The following is a 16,767-nucleotide window of genomic DNA, read 5'->3' as shown; positions in this document are numbered from 1 at the left end:
TTGACTTGTGAATTTGCGCATGTTTTGTCTTAAAGCATATTAAAAACACCACATAGACATATAAACAACATTAAAAGCTGGATTTTCACCACAGGGGGACTTTAGTGAATGATTACATATAGAGCACAGTAATGAGTCTACATTCATCAGTTCTACACAGGTAATGACGCCTGCTGTATGCAAACAAATAGAGTCCCCTCAAAGAAAAAAGAAAGAAGTGAAATTAAGTTAAAATGGATATTTGATTTAGAAGTGTCATGGTTATTGTAAGTAAATTATAAAGTGCTGCAAAATCATTAAAATTAGTTAAAAATATATAATTGGTACTCACCAGTCAAGAACCTCTACCAACCAGTAAAGTCCACTATACCTGTTTGAGTCATAAGCATTGAGAAGTGGTCCACTCCTCAAAGCTCTGCAAAAAGTGTGACATTTGGCCACCTGAGTTGGTGCAATAGCCCAGTAAAAGTGCAAAATAAAAGCTTTATCACCATGAGCAGCCGAAGCACCTGGAGATCAAAGGGCTGGTGTCTTCATTAAAGCTCTTGAAAATTTAATCAACGTGAATTTAATCAGGTTGAGTAAACTGAATAGCCTACTGAAGGGACGAGCAAAAGTCATCACCCGCTGCCTCCTTTACAGCAGACGACTTCCTCTAGTTATTACATATGATTAATTATGAGGAAACAATTAAGATATTGTATGTTGGTGTGTATTTGGGTGGTTGCGTTAGCAGATACTATTTTATCTATTTTCCTTTATTTTTGGACTCCTGCATACTTTGATCCATGAGGTCAAGTTATCTCCTGCCAACAGATGAAGAACAAGCTGATGAAATGAGAAATATATTGTGGTCTAAATATCAAAAACCCATTTGTAAATCATCTGATAAATTTCCATCTCATCTCTCATCCATCAACAGAAGAATTGAAAAGGAATGAAGCAAAGTGACAGCTTTAAATTGAATAACATTTCTACGTAACATTATTCCATAGAGTCTTCTGTCTCGTTTTCCTTTAGTCTTTTGAAAAATGATTACATCAGATATGACATAATAAACCCAGCTGTACACCTCGCAGCTGAAAATAAAGGAAACTTTATCAGTGCTCAAAATCCATTTCAACCTCTCATCTTTCAAAAGCATTCAGTGTAATGAAATGAATGGAATGTCTATGTGATTGTGAGCCCAGACCCACCCCTTGAAACACACATAGTTCTTATTAAAATGATAAATTGCTCCACACTGGAGGCCCCCACTGCTCAACCCAGTCACCATAGCAACAGCCAGATCTCTGTTGGTGAGCTCTTTCGCAGACTTCACGATAGTTGCAGTGGATGGCGTGGGCACTGCTCGTGTTTGGAGAGCGTATGTAGGCGTCAGAGTTGACTAGGTGGAAGAAGCATATACTGATGCCAGGTGAACCATCGGCTTTTTGACAAAAAAAAAAAAAAACATTATTACATAAGCAGTATGTATTTGCCTAATGATCATTTTGGAATCAACTAAAAAAATATTTACTAGGGCATCCACTATACTGTAACACTTAAGTTCCAATGAAGATAGTGTAACACAAGGTTTAATAGATAAATCCAAATAGGCAGCCAACATGCGAGACAGTGTGCTAATGCACAGACAATACCAGACAAGGAGTGCAAGTGAAGGAACAACTTAAGTAGGAACACAAACGAGGATAATTACTTAAACACAGCTGACACATATGAACTAATAATGATGGTAACCAAAGAGAAAAACGAGTGGCGGGAATCTGAACAAAGAAGACGTGACAAATGAAAACAAACTGAAAGTCCATGGAATCAGAAACTAATAGAACATAACGGTGACAGGTACTTCAAATTCAACTGTCAATTGTTAGAATTTAATTTACAGAACATTTATGGCCAGATTTAGCTACTAACAGATTGTGCCAGCGCAAAAAAAAAATACAAACTGTTATGATTGTTATGATTACAACCTGTGTTCCCCTGTATTGTGTGTTCCTGGACTTTTATGTTATTTCCTGTCTTGCTCCATGTTTTGCAGTTCCTTGTTACGTTTAATGTTGATTAGTCTCCCCAGGTGTTTCTTATTAGCCACGCCCCCTTGTTATCTTGTTAAGCTTGCCTGCATGTGGATCTGCTTCCCAGCCTGCTTCTTTGCCTGTCTCAAATGTTACAATTATCATGGACAGAGTCATTTTTGCTGCTGATCTTTTTGCATGTGCATTTGTAGGAATTTCCCTTTCAGACACAAAATTTATGGGAAATGCAAAAACGTCCTGGTATACGTCATTATTTAACACCCAAAAAAAAAAAACACGTCTTAAACCAGACGCTAACTGGTAGATTGCGCTGGTTGTTATGAAAATGTTCCGGCTGCGTCTGTGTTCTTAAAGGTATAGTGGAGGATTTTCTTTTTCCGGGTGGATCATCAAGACTATTGGTCCTCCTAGTTGTCAATCATTCTGGTGATATGTTTACGTAAGGCCGTCGTACGTGCTCGTCCCTAGGTAGTTTTCGCTTTCTGCACATGCGCACTTTCAGGTGTATATGTGTGGTGAGCTACGGTTTCAGCCATTCATTGAAGCTCGCCGTTCTCACCGGGTTTTTTCCAAATGTCTGAGGGTCGCAAGAGAAAAAGTGTCTATGTATGACAAGAAGAGAAAGGCCTCTGAAGAAAACTAAAAGCACAGGTTGGGCTTCCCACTGATGCCTCAGTCGCGAAGTTTCTACTCGACAGGTAAAGTTTGGCATGCTATTTGGAGAAATCCATTTAAAATCACAGCTAGTAAAAGTTAATGTAAGCTATGATTAGCGATGCTAGCCCTGGCAAGTCACGCACCGCGCAGTCACGGTAAACATCTCAATGTGTCTAAAGTAGCCTTATGACCAAATGGTAAAAGGTATCACGCTGAAATGTTCTAAAACCTTGTGTGTTCATTTTTGATAATTCCAATGTGTTCACCATAGTATTTATTTCACAAATGCAACAAGCTACTTCTCCATTGCAGATCATGTCTTGAGTCCTCACTCAATCGATCACTATAATAAGTAAATAAAACACGGAAGGGCATTTGACATTTTGTCTTGCATGAATGTTTTTGAGTTAGTTTATAATTTGCAACATAATGGAAAAAGTGCAAATCTTCTTTTGGAAAGTAGGCTTGTATGAGCCATGCCGACAGCAACTTGTAAACAGAGCGTGCACGAGGAGAACTAGGCTCGTGCATGCTCTCTCGTGCACACGTTTAATAGGCATTCCCTCTCGGGAGCAGGTAGAGTGTTGCGCATGTGCATTTTTTTCAAAAAGTGGAGAGGGCGGTTCTTTTCTAAAATTCGGGAAAATCCTCCACTATACCTTAATTTGCACATCGTCAGTAGATCATGCGCAGAACTTTCCACTATTTTGGAATTGTGCTCTCACACTAATTTGCCCTGTTCAGTAGCATCTTGCCCTTAGGGACAGTTTTAGGGCAAATTAGAGTGATAGCGTCTGGTTTAATACATGTTTTTTGGGGTAGGCGGTAAATAATGGCACAAATACCAGTAAATTGACTAGCGCAAAATCACCTAGTATGATTCATTTAAATACTCTCCTCCCATACATTATGTGTCTGAAAGGGAAACTCCAGCAAATACAATAAGTGCTCATTTTTCACTGCGTGTCTTTAGTAAATTCTGACGCCAAAAGTGGGTTTGCGTTGGCGCAAGCTGTTAGCAAATCTGGCCCTTATTCGCTTAGCAGACTACATCTGCAGTGTTTGAAATGTAGCAGTGAAATACTGACAGATCTTGCCTTTAAAATATTTTTAGGCTGCTTGACATTCATTTGGACTGAAAGAAAGCTAATTGTTGATGCCTCTAGAGGAGAAAAGAACATCATTTGTGCTTCTCTGCAGTACTACTACTCACTCAGAGGACTGCATGGCAACAGTATAATTAAACCCCAAGTGTGGGATGCTGTCTAGGCTTCATAGATGTCTGTTTCATCTTTTTCTTTCTTTTTCTTGGTATAATCACTATAATCATTACTCATAACCCCCTGTGTTCTTTTAATCTAAGAAATAACAATCTGTTACAAATAGTGTACTTTGGAATAGTAGAAAAGTCTTCTGATTTTTTTCTTCTTCTTTTCCTGCCCCTAATGACATCCTGGCTGCATATGGAAGTTTCATATTCAAACTCATTTTATATTTAGGAATGCTTGCACTGCCAGTGCTTTGGTTTAATCTGCATTTAATAAGATTTTAAAGCATGACCTCAGCAAGTCTTGCAAATGCTAGTATAAAATGCTCTGGGCTACAAATGATCTCTGCTGGAGAGATTAAAAAATCCAGTTTTAATGAGAAATCAAGCTATTTAAAAACCAGGTCCTAAATGCTGGCTTGTCATATTTGAATCCAGCTTAAAAGCACAGCATTTTGCGATCTGCAGAGTATTTTATTGCTTAATGTTTTTGGTTAATTACTGTAAATATTGAAGTGATCATTTATACCTCCAGAGCCATTGTACTCTACACTCTACATCAACACACACACACACACACACACACACACACACACACACACACACACACACTTATCTATAATTTGCCTTTTGTAAAAACACAAAAATTTGAACATTGTTTATTTTGTTGAGCATTAATATATTATGATGTGTTCGCATTTATCTTTTCCCATGAAATTCCACAGGTGAAATAAAAAATATGTTTGTTTTATTTTATTCCCCTGTATCCTGCTGACAGAAATACGAAATGCATGTTTGGTGTATTATGTTTGTGTATGTGACATCATGGGGTCTGTGAGGGCCGACCTTAAGAAGTAGCTCCTCGCATCAGTCGAGAGGTTTTTGTTTTGTTTTTGTTGTTTTTTGCATTAAAGCTCCTGACACCCTGCAGCTCTAACCTGGTTTACTAAAGCCAAGCATGGAATGGCTTGACCAATGCCTGGATGAGAGACTTATTATGAGAATTAAATTGCTGCTAAAAGTGAGGCCAAAAGTGTGTGTGTGAATTGCTTACCTTTCATGTACATCATGGCCTAATTGGTTCAAAATCTTAATCTCCAGCACTATCCTGCTGTAGGCCACCAGATTTACACTTTATAATCTGAAGAAAAGATTTGCAGTGCATTACAAATTACAAACATTGTAATTTACTGCAGCTTTTTTTATTGTTGTCATTTATGTTGTCTTTTATCAGAAACTGCATCAACTGCATGAAGCATCCATTAAGGACAACCATCTACAGAGATCCAGGAGTAGCTCAGAGCACCGGAAAGAGAGAGCTGATACACACAGAATTCAACCTGCAGTGACAGCTGCACACGTACATTATAACAGATTGGAATTCTTTACTGACAAGGCTTCACTCCCACCTTGACGACACTCACATAACATGCATCAAGTTCATTTAGAGGAGAACCTCTGGGAAACAGCATGACAAGGAGATCGCTAACTATTACATATAAATCCCAGAGAGTTTGTAGAAATAATGTTTGTGATTTACAGCAAAAAAAAAAAAAAAAAAAATATTTTGGGGAAAAAATTATCATTGTCTTATTATCACATACAATGTGGGACTTGCAGTAAATTCTTCATGTGTACTCCATTAAGCTGTAATGTAAATGATGAATTTTAAAAAATAATTTCCTTATAGTCCAGTTCAGTCAAATATTCCTTTGGAATACCAGACATACATACCATTTCACCTCACTTGTTAACACACAAAGAGATGAAGTAATTCATAAGTGCTTATTCAAAGTGCTTCCATATTTCCACTGCTTTTTCACAGAATGTTTTTAGTAGATTTGCAAAGTGTCCAGAACGCAGTATCAGCAATTATAGTCAGATGCAGAATGAAGGACATTACCTTTTTACAAAGCAATTATCATTCATAAAGAGCCAACAAAACACTTTAACTTGGTTTTCACCATGAAGGTTACAAGGCAATATTTTGTTTTGTTTTTTCATTTTACAACATATACTAAACAATCGTGCATAAACACATATACACATAAATTCAACTTGACATCTCAGTCACACGTTTATGTAAGTCAAATATGAACAAAAAGAGCAGCAATATAAATAAACCCGAATCTGCCTTGTAGGAATTTAAGAATATAAAGATAATGTAATACAATAAAGCTGAGAGGAATTTTTATGATGAATTTTTATAGTTTGATTTACCCTCAGAGGGTAAAACCATTGTGCTCTTAAGTCGTCAGAAGCAGCATCTCCTGAAAGCTCTCCTGAAAGCTCCACTGACTCAAAGTGTAGTGAATCCGGTCATTCAGATATTCCTCATAGATCAAGTAAATAATTTAAAACTAAAAGACAAAAAAGTGTTAGCACATGGTCACTCTTTGAAATGCCTGCCGCTTTGTAGCTTTCTGTAGTAGTTTTCCTGTTCAGTGTGGTTCTGATTGCCCTCTCTGTCCAGCAAAACTAGAGGGGTCTTGCGGCGCAGACTGCGACCTTCTGAGATTTGACCCACAGGTGGGAGTTGAGGGGGAAGTGGTGGCTGGGGAGGTTGAGGGAGCTGGGGCGGCCCGTGGTCAGCCTCACTGGCAGAAGAACAAGGAGAGCTGCTCCTGACATGGCGATAACTGCGGGAACTCTCACGGTTGAGGTTTTTGAGCTCGTATGACTCTGCCATGTTTCCATCACAAGATCCTCTCCACTCCCATGGGTTATTTGGATTTGAGGTCATACGAACTACAGGGTGATGGGGGGCATGGGCATCAACGGTGATGATGCCTGAACCGCTGTCACGTTCCGAGCGATTGGGTGATGATTCTGTGCCCGTGATAGATGAGGTACCAGAGGAGGATGAAGTCTCAGAGGATTTTGCTGATCCAGACAGGAGTCCCTGTTGCTTTGACATGGCAATGACCTGCATGATCCGAGGCTGATTTCCTCCTTTGATAACTGGAATATTAGCACCACTTTTCTCAGTGATCGACAGCCATTTGGCCCGAGTGCTGGCGCTTTTAGGGGATACAGGCGGGGGGACTGGCTGCCCAGGGGGACGAGGGGGCATCACTACTCTTGCACCTGCAGGTGGGTTAGCTGGTTTGGTAGTTTGTGGAACAGACGAATAATTTGAAGAATGGACGCTGTCCTCCTCTGTCGTTGTGTCGTCACCACCGTCTGAGCCCTGCTCGCTGGTGTCCTCATCGGGCAAGCTGCCACCTCGCATCTCCTTTGACTTTTGCTTCCATTCAGATACTAATTGCTGTGACCGCATGGGGTCCATTGGTACAGGAACAGGTACTGTCACCAGACGCCTTGTTGGCTCCTCTGGAGCTGTAGCACGGGGTAATGTGTTGCTGAAGGTTACCATGGTCTCCTTACCCATTGGGCTGCGAGGCGCCAGTAGCTCCACGTCCACACTGGCCCTCTTTAAGCTTCCCAATGAGGTTTTCTCTCGCTGTACAGGACGGTTCAACCCATCTAGAGATGCTGGTGATGTGATTTCCTCATTGCTTTCAGAGGCATGGCCCTTGTTATAGACAGAGTCATGACCACGCTGGGCCAGAGCCCTCAAAGCATCCTTCTGCAGAGGAGGGGGTTGAGGGATGACAGTGTCCTCAGGAGATTTGAAGTTGGCAACAGCATGGAAAGCCTGGAATAAAATGGAATGGATCCATAATTCTAATTGGCAAAATCACAGTCACTCATTTGGTTAATGCTTTTATCCAAAGTGACTTAGATTGCATTAATATGTTATACCCCATTTCTGCATTCCTTATGTATCAAAATGGCTTTGTGCCATGCTCTACTGTAGGTGTAGTCAACCCTACTACTAGAGGGCTACCTTCCTGCAAACACTCATGCATGCCATTTTTATGCAATCACGAACACCTTGGTTACCAGCTGTATTGATTAGGGTTGTAGCTGAACTCTGCAAGATGGTAACCCTCCAGGAACAGGATTGGCTACCCTTGATACTGTTTAAGCTACGGCAGGTGTTTTCAAACCATTCTTGAAGCCTACTCAGCACTGCACATTTTGGGTGTCACCCTTATGTAACCTGGCTGAATTAACTCATCAGCTGATTACTTCAGTACTCTGTGACACTCAAGCCTTCAAGAGAGCAGCCAGAAAAATAGAGAGCAGCTGGAGGAAAGCAAAACTAGAGATTTTTGCATTTCGTGGAATGCGTGGAATTTCGTCTGTTGCTTAAAGACAGGCCTTAAAAACTGCTAGATCTGATTATTTTTCGACCCTCTTGGAAGAAAACAAATACAACCCTATGTTTTTATTTGATACAGTGTCTAAATTAACGAGAAATAAAGCTTCAACCCCAGATGTTTCCAAACAGCACAGCAGTAATGACTTTATGAACTTCTTAGTTAGTTAATGCATTCATGACCTAAAGGCTAGGTTATTGTAATGCTCTAATGGGTGGTTGCCCTGAATGCTTAATAAACAAACTCAAGCTGGTCCAAAATGCAGCAGCTAGAGATCTTACTAGAACCAGGAAGTATGACCATATTAGCCTGGTTCTGTCAACACTGCATTGGCTCCCTGTTAAACATTGTATACATTTTAAAATCTTGCTAATTACTTACAAAGCACTAAATGGTTTAACTCCCCAGTACTTGAGCGAGCTCTTAACGCATTATAGTCCTTCATGTTTATTGTGATTTTAAAATTCTGGCCAGTTGATAATAACTAGAATTTCAAAATAAACTGCTGGCAGTAGCCTAGATCCATTTCCTATTTAGCACCTAAACTCTGGAACAGTCTTCCTAGTGTTGTCCAGGAAGCAGATGTGCACCAAAATCTGCAGTGTTGGGGAGGCTCTGGGAACAGTTTGAAAACCTATCCAGAAATTTGATTTATATGTAAATGTAAATTTATATGATAAATGTGTTCCTGGATCAATGTTCAATCAACGTCTCCATCAAAAGGTGGATGAAGCCATATTTGCAACACCTCCAGGCAGCTATTTCGGGGCATCCAAGACCAAGTCCTATCTATTTAAATGGGGGAATCCTAAAATCTCAAAAACTGTTTGCAGAACTCACCAATAAATAACATATTTCAAATAAGCAACAAAATCTGACAAGAACTGTCTCATAAATGTTGTTTCTTATGCCCAAATAGCGTTAAAAAAGCTTACTTTACAGGCTAGACCAGCTAATACGCAAGTCCTAAGCGCGAGTCTCAGGTTTCTATGGGAACTCGAGCTTCTAACGGCAGCTGCAGTGACGTAATGACTTTACCAATCAGCAATCGTCTCTTTTACTTAGAAGGCAATACATGTAAAATGTATTGCTTGAATGCAATTTAAGTTGCATCCTTTTTTAGGATTAACAAATGTCAAATGTAAACTGCCATAGCCCTAATCCTGAGGGAACAGATAGTTTGCTGAATGTTGTTGAAGTCCCTATCTCCAGGTTTTGCCCAACCCAAAACACTAAAATCGAATTAATTGGTTGTAATGTTGCGCCAGAACCAACAAGGATTTTGATGCAGGAACATGTTCTACATGGGTAAAACACCTTAAGCTCATTAGCAACATGGCATGACATTACATGGGGGATGGCTGTCCAAAAACACTACACCACTGATACAACAGACATCAGAAAACCAATCACTCACCAGGTACGCAGCAATACCAGCGCCAATACAGAACCCAACATACACATCGATGGGGTGACTGCGGTACTGGGTAATCTGAGTGAGTCCCGTCAATGCAGCCGCAATGGCAAAGGCAAACACCAGAACGGGTTTGAGCAGCTTTGTGCTATCTGAGATTGTTGAGTTGAAGTACATCTAGAAGAGTAGAGAGCAGCAGAGGTCTCCAGCTGTCATGTGCAAATTAATAACAAGCTGGCTTACAGCTTCTGACAGTCTGACAAGCGCAAGGTGGGAAGAAGTAACAACTTATCTCCATGTCTGTCGCTTGAAGTGGATCCTGCTAAGTACCAAGAAATGTGAAGTGCTTACTTATAATTAGACTTCCACTAATCTAGCGAACATAATGCAACTGAGCATATTAAATCAAACCTTAAATGTCTTAAAAATTTGAGCAGTGTTGAAATCTATTACTTTACAGGCACACTTTTCTATGCACATCTAAAGTACAATTCAATATTATGTTGGTTGTTCATTATTTCTATCTACAGGACAATCACTTTAAACTGTACTAAATACTCTCTTTTAAATACTTTTTTAGGAATTTACAGCACTAGCCTATTAGGTTTATATATAAACAGTATTTTGCAGTAAACATTGAGTAAACACACATTAACACTGTGTCAAAGAGACTTACTGAAATATAAACCGCAGCAAAGGAAGAGAGGGTTGCATGCTGGGAAGGGAAGGTTTTCCTGTCACAAAGGAAAGCAAACATCTAGAGTAAGCCTACACAAGATATGCAGCAGAAGTCAATGTTAAATGTTTAGATTTTTTTTTAAAGGGGGGAGATTGTGGAGTGCTCTACAGGAAGAAAATCACAAAAGGTAAAAAGAAAATGTTGATTGTACAAGGTTGAAGTTAATCACAGTTAATCACATAATTAGATGTAATTTTGTAGCAAAACACTCCATTACCTGGCCGATACAATAGCATGCTGATCCTGGCCAGAGCAAATGTCTTTGGTGATGTAAGGGTTCTTGTCACAGGATACACCTGGGACAGTGTAATTGGGTTTGCACACTGTAAGAAAGAATGGTGTGTGGTAGCCAGTGGCTAGCTGGATGACATCAGTAACCAGTGCTGTTGCACAAAGCCCAAATACATGAACACCTACAAGGAGAGACAGATCATGAGGAATACAACATTGATGATTCATTTCATCAGTTACATGTAACACTCTGTGTATGACTCATGTTACATAATATTCATCTGCATCATTCCTATTCGGATTTCACAAGTTCACACTAACAAATAATTAGATAGAGTAAAAGAGTATGCGTATTTGGCGCATGCTGTCCGGGGGAGCGCTCCGAGCTCGGAATGTGGCCCGAACCCAGAGTATCTGGGATAGGAACCAGCTGAGAGTGAGGAGTCGAGTGGCGAAGGGATGCAGAAAAGACTGTCGAGGAATGGAGGTGAGTCGGCTATATATATATATATATATATATATATATATATTCCTCCAATCATTCTGATTAGAATGTGCTCCTCCTGAACTTTGTTAATAAAACATCATTTCATTTCACACATTGGACAAATTTTAAGAATTTTTCTATTTCTAGTAATTTCTTTCAGTAAAAATGCTATATCAGTATATGTTTACAACACAACTCCTTTCAGATTCCTGAGTCACAAAATGCAGTTAAAAAGAATACATTTACTTTTAAAAATATAAAAATTACATTGTAAAGCAACTGGAGACCAGGATTACACTGTAAATCCACACTAAAATTCTTAGCTCACAGCCCTCAGATTCAACCAATTTTAGCATACAACACATTGCTTTTTGCAATACAAAATTGCCTTACAATTAAAAGATAGTTACATACCAACAAAACGAACAGTTCTCCGCAGGAAAGAGTTAAAATTACATCCACCAGCATTGATGCTTCCCTCAATCCCTGGACGGACCTTCAGTTTGGACTGCATACAATACAGCAGACCTTCACCCATCATGATCTGAACACAACAAGAATTATATGATTGTTAATCCAAATTTTTACTTTGGCCTATTTAAATATAATTTGAGAATAATTAAATATAGTACACTTATTTCAGATATTAAATGTAGAGAAATGTAACTTAAACCTAAGGTTGTGTCTTTTCTCTGGAGAAGCAAGTTAATACGTTTAAGGTAAATATTTTTTTTTTCTTTGGAACAATGTGCACAACTTGACGTTAATAACCCTGACTAGTTAGGTCACAAATGTTAGAAATATTTAAATACAATAAGTTGTCATGATTGCTATCATCTTACAGAGGCAGCAGGGCCAGCAAATGCCAGACTCAGGAGCATGAGTAGAGGGATGAGCTCATCGCCGCTGTCCACGTAGGGCATGCTGAGTGACCGGTCATGGCAGCGGAATCCCACCAGCGCTGGCTGGAGCACATCCGTCAGTTCCAGGAAGTACAGTGAAACCATGGAGGACGCCACAATGGGTAGCTGTTTTCTCAGGGGAGGGAGAGTATGTGTAATTACATGGTAGTTACTAATTTATTACAATGTAATAAATGCAAGAGCCTTTTTCAATTTTAAAATGTACTAAAATGCCTACAAACAGATATTAAAGATTGATAATACACAAACATAACATCAGAACACAGTTGAATTACTGTAGAGCGACTGTGGCAGATGGCTGTTAAATGTCAACACAGAGTACTGTACTCCAGGGCTGACAGTGTGTTGAAAGGTATACACACTAACGCACTCAAACTGACTGCTATTATGCATTTTCAATTATGTCTTCAATGAAAATGAGGAGCCAGTTATTTGGAGTGCGTAATGTAATCACCTGAGACATTAATTGCTCTATTGAAGTATTAAATGGGTAATAATTGATGGCACGTACCTCTACAAAATAGAAGCAGGGTAGCAGCGTCAAACTGTCTTTGGGTGGTTTCTTCTTAAGTTTTTCACGTGCAGTCATCATGGTGGTGGTCTTCTGAAGTTATTCTGTCAACACATGAGTTCATTTAAAGGACCCCAAGGCTTGACAAGTGCAGTTTATTTACTGCACATCATAGCCGTAAACTATGATTTGCTAATTATTAATGCTAATCAGTATAGGCGGTATTAGGGAGTGTCACATATTTATTCTAGAGAGCATTTGATTGGACAAAAATGTGGATGTGTGTAATGTGGATGTGAGTGTAACATGAGAAAGAAACGCTTAATAGCTTCTTAAAAGCTGCTAAAAAAAATTTCATTTCAATATAGCATATAAAGCATATAAAGATATTACAGACATGGACTAACACAATAGACCTTATGCGCCAGAGAAACAAGCACACAGCCATCTTTAGAGTTTTGTTTTTGAATTTCTGTTTCTGTGATAGATCTGTATATTTCTATAACTTTGCTGTCGAAGAGTAGGCCAATTACCTGGTGAAGTGGATTTACTTATTGTAGAGTTAACTTAAGTTATCATGAGCAGTGTAATGTTTTAAGTGCAGCGGATGTCATAAGATATATCAGAAGACTGGGAAGATTTTAAAATGTGCGGTTCATTCATAAATCTGTAAGATCTTGCCTTCATGCTATTACAATGCAAACCGGAAGACAGAACACAGGGAGCACAGTGTCCAAAAGGGGCGGGGCTACATATATCAAAATGTACTTCAAATGGCATTTTCATTTGATTTAAGATTGAAAATGCATTTTCAAACTTAAATCAAGTTTGGGTAAATTAATACTATTTATTTTGCACAATAGAAATATATTAAGATTGATAATATTCCCCCCAAAAAAATCTAAGAAATTTATGAGGAAATAAATATTTGGCATATAATATATTTGAGTATTTAATTATATTTTGAAATTTAAATGTGTGAGAATTGGTTATATCCACTGGAAAAGGCACAAAAATGTTCAAATTATTATTTTCTCATCTGAAACAGAATGAAGCCCTCCTGAATAAATGGATAGCAGACTGTGTGCCTGAGGAAAATAAATATTAAATAAACAGCTTCTCTCTGAATATTCTCAAAAGAGCATAATGAACAAATGTTGATGTGGGCTATTGTTTGAGCAGGCATTGAGAGAATAGTGTTCCGTGCCAAATCAACAGTGACTAAACAAGAGACTTGTCCTGAAGACACTCTCCCAACTCTCGAGTGGGAGTGAGCGAGGCTCTGCTGAAATTAGCAGGAAGCCTGTTTTCAAGAGTGGGAGCTCTGTTTATCTCGATGAGCCGCATGTCTCACAGGAAAAAGATTTCTGAGTGTGTGTGTGTGACTTTTAAGGAAGAATCCATAGGCGCTAAGTTCTCTCCAAAAAGACTGTGTTTGTGCTCACACATACTCACAGTGAGAGGCTTTGACTGTGGAGAAAGGAAATTAAACTTGACTGGGTTTCTCACACAAATCTGTGGGGTAAAGTGAGGTTAAAGAGTGAGCTGTGCAACACTGCTACTTTTTGACCCTGGTTTGTCCGCAAGAACCCAAGCAAAATGTATCCACAACACTGCAGAACAATGGTTAGGTCAATAAAGATTTGGAGCAACGTCAACCAGTCAAGGCGAAATCATTATACACTTGAAGTGAAGAGACCCAGGAAAAATCAATAATGAAATAAGATAAGAATGAGCTAGATCAGTCTCGCTAATAACCACACATTATGAGAAAAGTCACTGATGATGATTTCAATTACACTGGAAATTTAGACTGACAGTCACATGTAACACCTTGATTGTTGTTCACAGAATAGAAATTATATATATATAATGATTGTCACGAATAGTGAATTACAGTAGCTAGTTAATTAAATAGTGAGTAGTGCAATAGCGAATTAAATGGCAAAAATTAATCACTCAGGAATTTATCAGGTGTAGGTTCATTGATCAGGTGTCAGTTGAACTGAAACCTTGCGAGAATCGTTGCACATAACGGCTACTGAATGACCTGCAGTCGATATCAGTATCCATATACGTTTACATGCATTTGCCTGCCTAAATAATTTTGATTCATACTATAAAGTGAGACTGAGATTGTGTTTGTTATGTAAAACTGCCGTACAGCAGCGTCACTGCGACACCCTCAGTTATCATTTATCTAAATAATACTGCATCTCCACTGGACGCGACGCGACCGTACCCGCACGCGTTTTCTCCCACATCTAATTATAATGGCAGCGTTCTTGTCGCGTCGCGTCGGGAGTACGTGTTGTTTATTCAGACAGATCTGCTGCTGTTCTTCATGCAGGTAAAAATTTGAGGAAAAAATCTCACCTTGACTTCGAAAAAAGACGATTGTCTGAAAGAAAGATATCCTGAGTGAAAAAAAAAAATCCCAGCTTATTCCTTCTTCACGAGGTTATACTGCGGCTCTTTCAGTTCATATTCCTCTTTCTGCTCACGTTTTCCACGGAGCAATCACGAACTCCTGTTATATGACTGCCTTCTGGAGCCAACCACAATATTCCTCAACTCACTTGAGCTGCTGTTCTGACATCCAACTGACATCCAATATCTGAGGGGCTTCAAGAGCAGAAGGACCCCACGATTAGAGATAGGCTAACAATGATTTGTCAGTGCTGCATGAAGCTGCATCAATTGATTTTACTATAAAATCGGTCCATCAGCAGCAGTCATCAGGTGTGGCAGCATTCCTGAGCATCTGTTGTGATCTCCTCCAGCAGTGGTAACATGGTAACATGCATGCTATTGCACAGGTAACGTGTTTAGAACAGGGTGGAGTGGAGATGGTATGGACTGGTTTATTGGACAACTTATGTCTTGATGCAGAATGAAAACACACATGAACACCCTATCATGATGTCCTGTTTGTTGTAGTCTTACAAACGGTTTCCCTTTTAGCCGTGTTAGGGACCACAGAATAAGCCAAATTACAATTAGCCTATGTGGATTGCATGTGTTTTATTACTTGAATTTAATGAATATGGATTTAAGAATGTAAGACACAAATCTGTTATAGTGCATTTATTTGCAATATTGCATTATAGATTTCATTTTCATGCATTCATTTTATATGCATTATAGTTCAGAGTTGACTCATAATACATGTGATTCATGCAATATTTATTTTGCCAGTATAAATAATGTGATTATATTAAAACCTGCGGACCCCCATATAAAAAAGCCAAATTGTCTTGGTAACATTTAATTTGTATCTTTCATTAATAACATTAACAAACACTTTCCTCAATAACACCTATCATACATTTATAAATACATTTTAATATAGAAGATACACCATTCTAATGTTTGGGGTTGGTAAGACTTAATATATATATACAGTGCAATGCATAAGTTAATACACCCATGCTAAAGTTGACTAAAAAGAGGAATAAAAAATCATATTTTGGAAATTGAACTTAATGCCTTAATTTAAAAAATTAGGAAAAATCCAACCTTTTAGGACACCAATTTTCTTTGTGAATGAATAATGTATCGTAAATAAATAAATGTTCTTCCTTAAAATACATGGTGCATAAGTGTGTACACCCCTATGTTAAATTCCCATAGAGGCAGGCATACTTTTATTTTTAAGTATTTTTTTATTATTAATTTTTAGGATACTATGCATCCTGATAAAGTTCCCTTGGCCTTTGGAATTAAAATAGCCCCACATCATCACATAGCCTTCACCATACCTAGAGATTGGCATGGGGTACTTTCCATAAGATCATCTCTCAATGCAAATCAAACTAGCTTTTAGGCTAACTGAAATAAAACCATGCCAATCTCTAGGTATGGTGAATGCTATGTGATGATGTGGGGCTATTTTAATTCCAAAGTCCAAGGGAACTTTATCAGGATGCATAGTATCCTAAAAATTAATATAAAAAAAATACTTAAAAATAAAAATCTGCCTGCCTCTATGGGAATTTAACATAGGGGTGTACACACTTATGCACCATGTATTTTAAGGAAGAACATTTATTTATTTACGATACATTATTCATTCACAAAGAAAATTGGTGTCCTAAAAGGTTGGATTTTTCCTAATTTTTTAAATTAAGGCATTAAGTTCAATTTCCAAAATATGATTTTTTATTCCTCTTTTTAGTCAACTTTAGCATGGGTGTATTAACTTATGCATTGCACTGTATATAGTATATATATATAGTATATATAAAACAGTGATAGTGTGTAACTTTTCTGT

General features: G+C 38.5%; 1 protein-coding gene across 1 annotated transcript; it reads right to left on the bottom strand.

Annotated features, from left to right (window-relative positions):
* Window positions 1-5,149: 5,149 nt before the first annotated feature.
* Window positions 5,150-15,444, bottom strand: plppr3b (phospholipid phosphatase related 3b). Its single transcript, XM_084100770.1, has 8 exons — window positions 14,871-15,444; window positions 12,495-12,598; window positions 11,903-12,088; window positions 11,475-11,604; window positions 10,560-10,755; window positions 10,280-10,337; window positions 9,607-9,780; window positions 5,150-7,621 (listed from the first exon to the last, which is right to left on the bottom strand). The coding sequence occupies exons 2-8, from the start codon at window positions 12,573-12,575 to the stop codon at window positions 6,353-6,355; spliced, it is 2,094 nt and encodes a 697-aa protein (XP_083956896.1). The 5' UTR covers window positions 12,576-12,598; window positions 14,871-15,444; the 3' UTR covers window positions 5,150-6,352.
* Between the last annotated feature and the right edge of the window lie 1,323 nt (window positions 15,445-16,767).

Source organism: Abramis brama (genome assembly GCF_963993115.1).
Source record: "Abramis brama genome assembly, chromosome: 23".
Lineage (NCBI taxonomy): Eukaryota > Metazoa > Chordata > Actinopteri > Cypriniformes > Leuciscidae > Abramis > Abramis brama.
This window is presented reverse-complemented; position numbering and strand designations above follow the sequence as displayed.

Bases quoted from the DNA above. Each gene is read 5' to 3' on its own strand.
- plppr3b (XM_084100770.1), bottom strand. From the start codon at position 12,575: ATGATGACTGCACGTGAAAAACTTAAGAAGAAACCACCCAAAGACAGT. The intron at 10,756-11,474 runs GTATGTAACTAT...CTCTCCTTGTAG, and splicing joins GAGAACTGTTCGTTTTGTTG to GTGTTCATGTATTTGGGCTT. The intron at 10,338-10,559 runs GTAATGGAGTGT...CCTTTGTGACAG, and splicing joins CATGCTATTGTATCGGCCAG to GAAAACCTTCCCTTCCCAGC.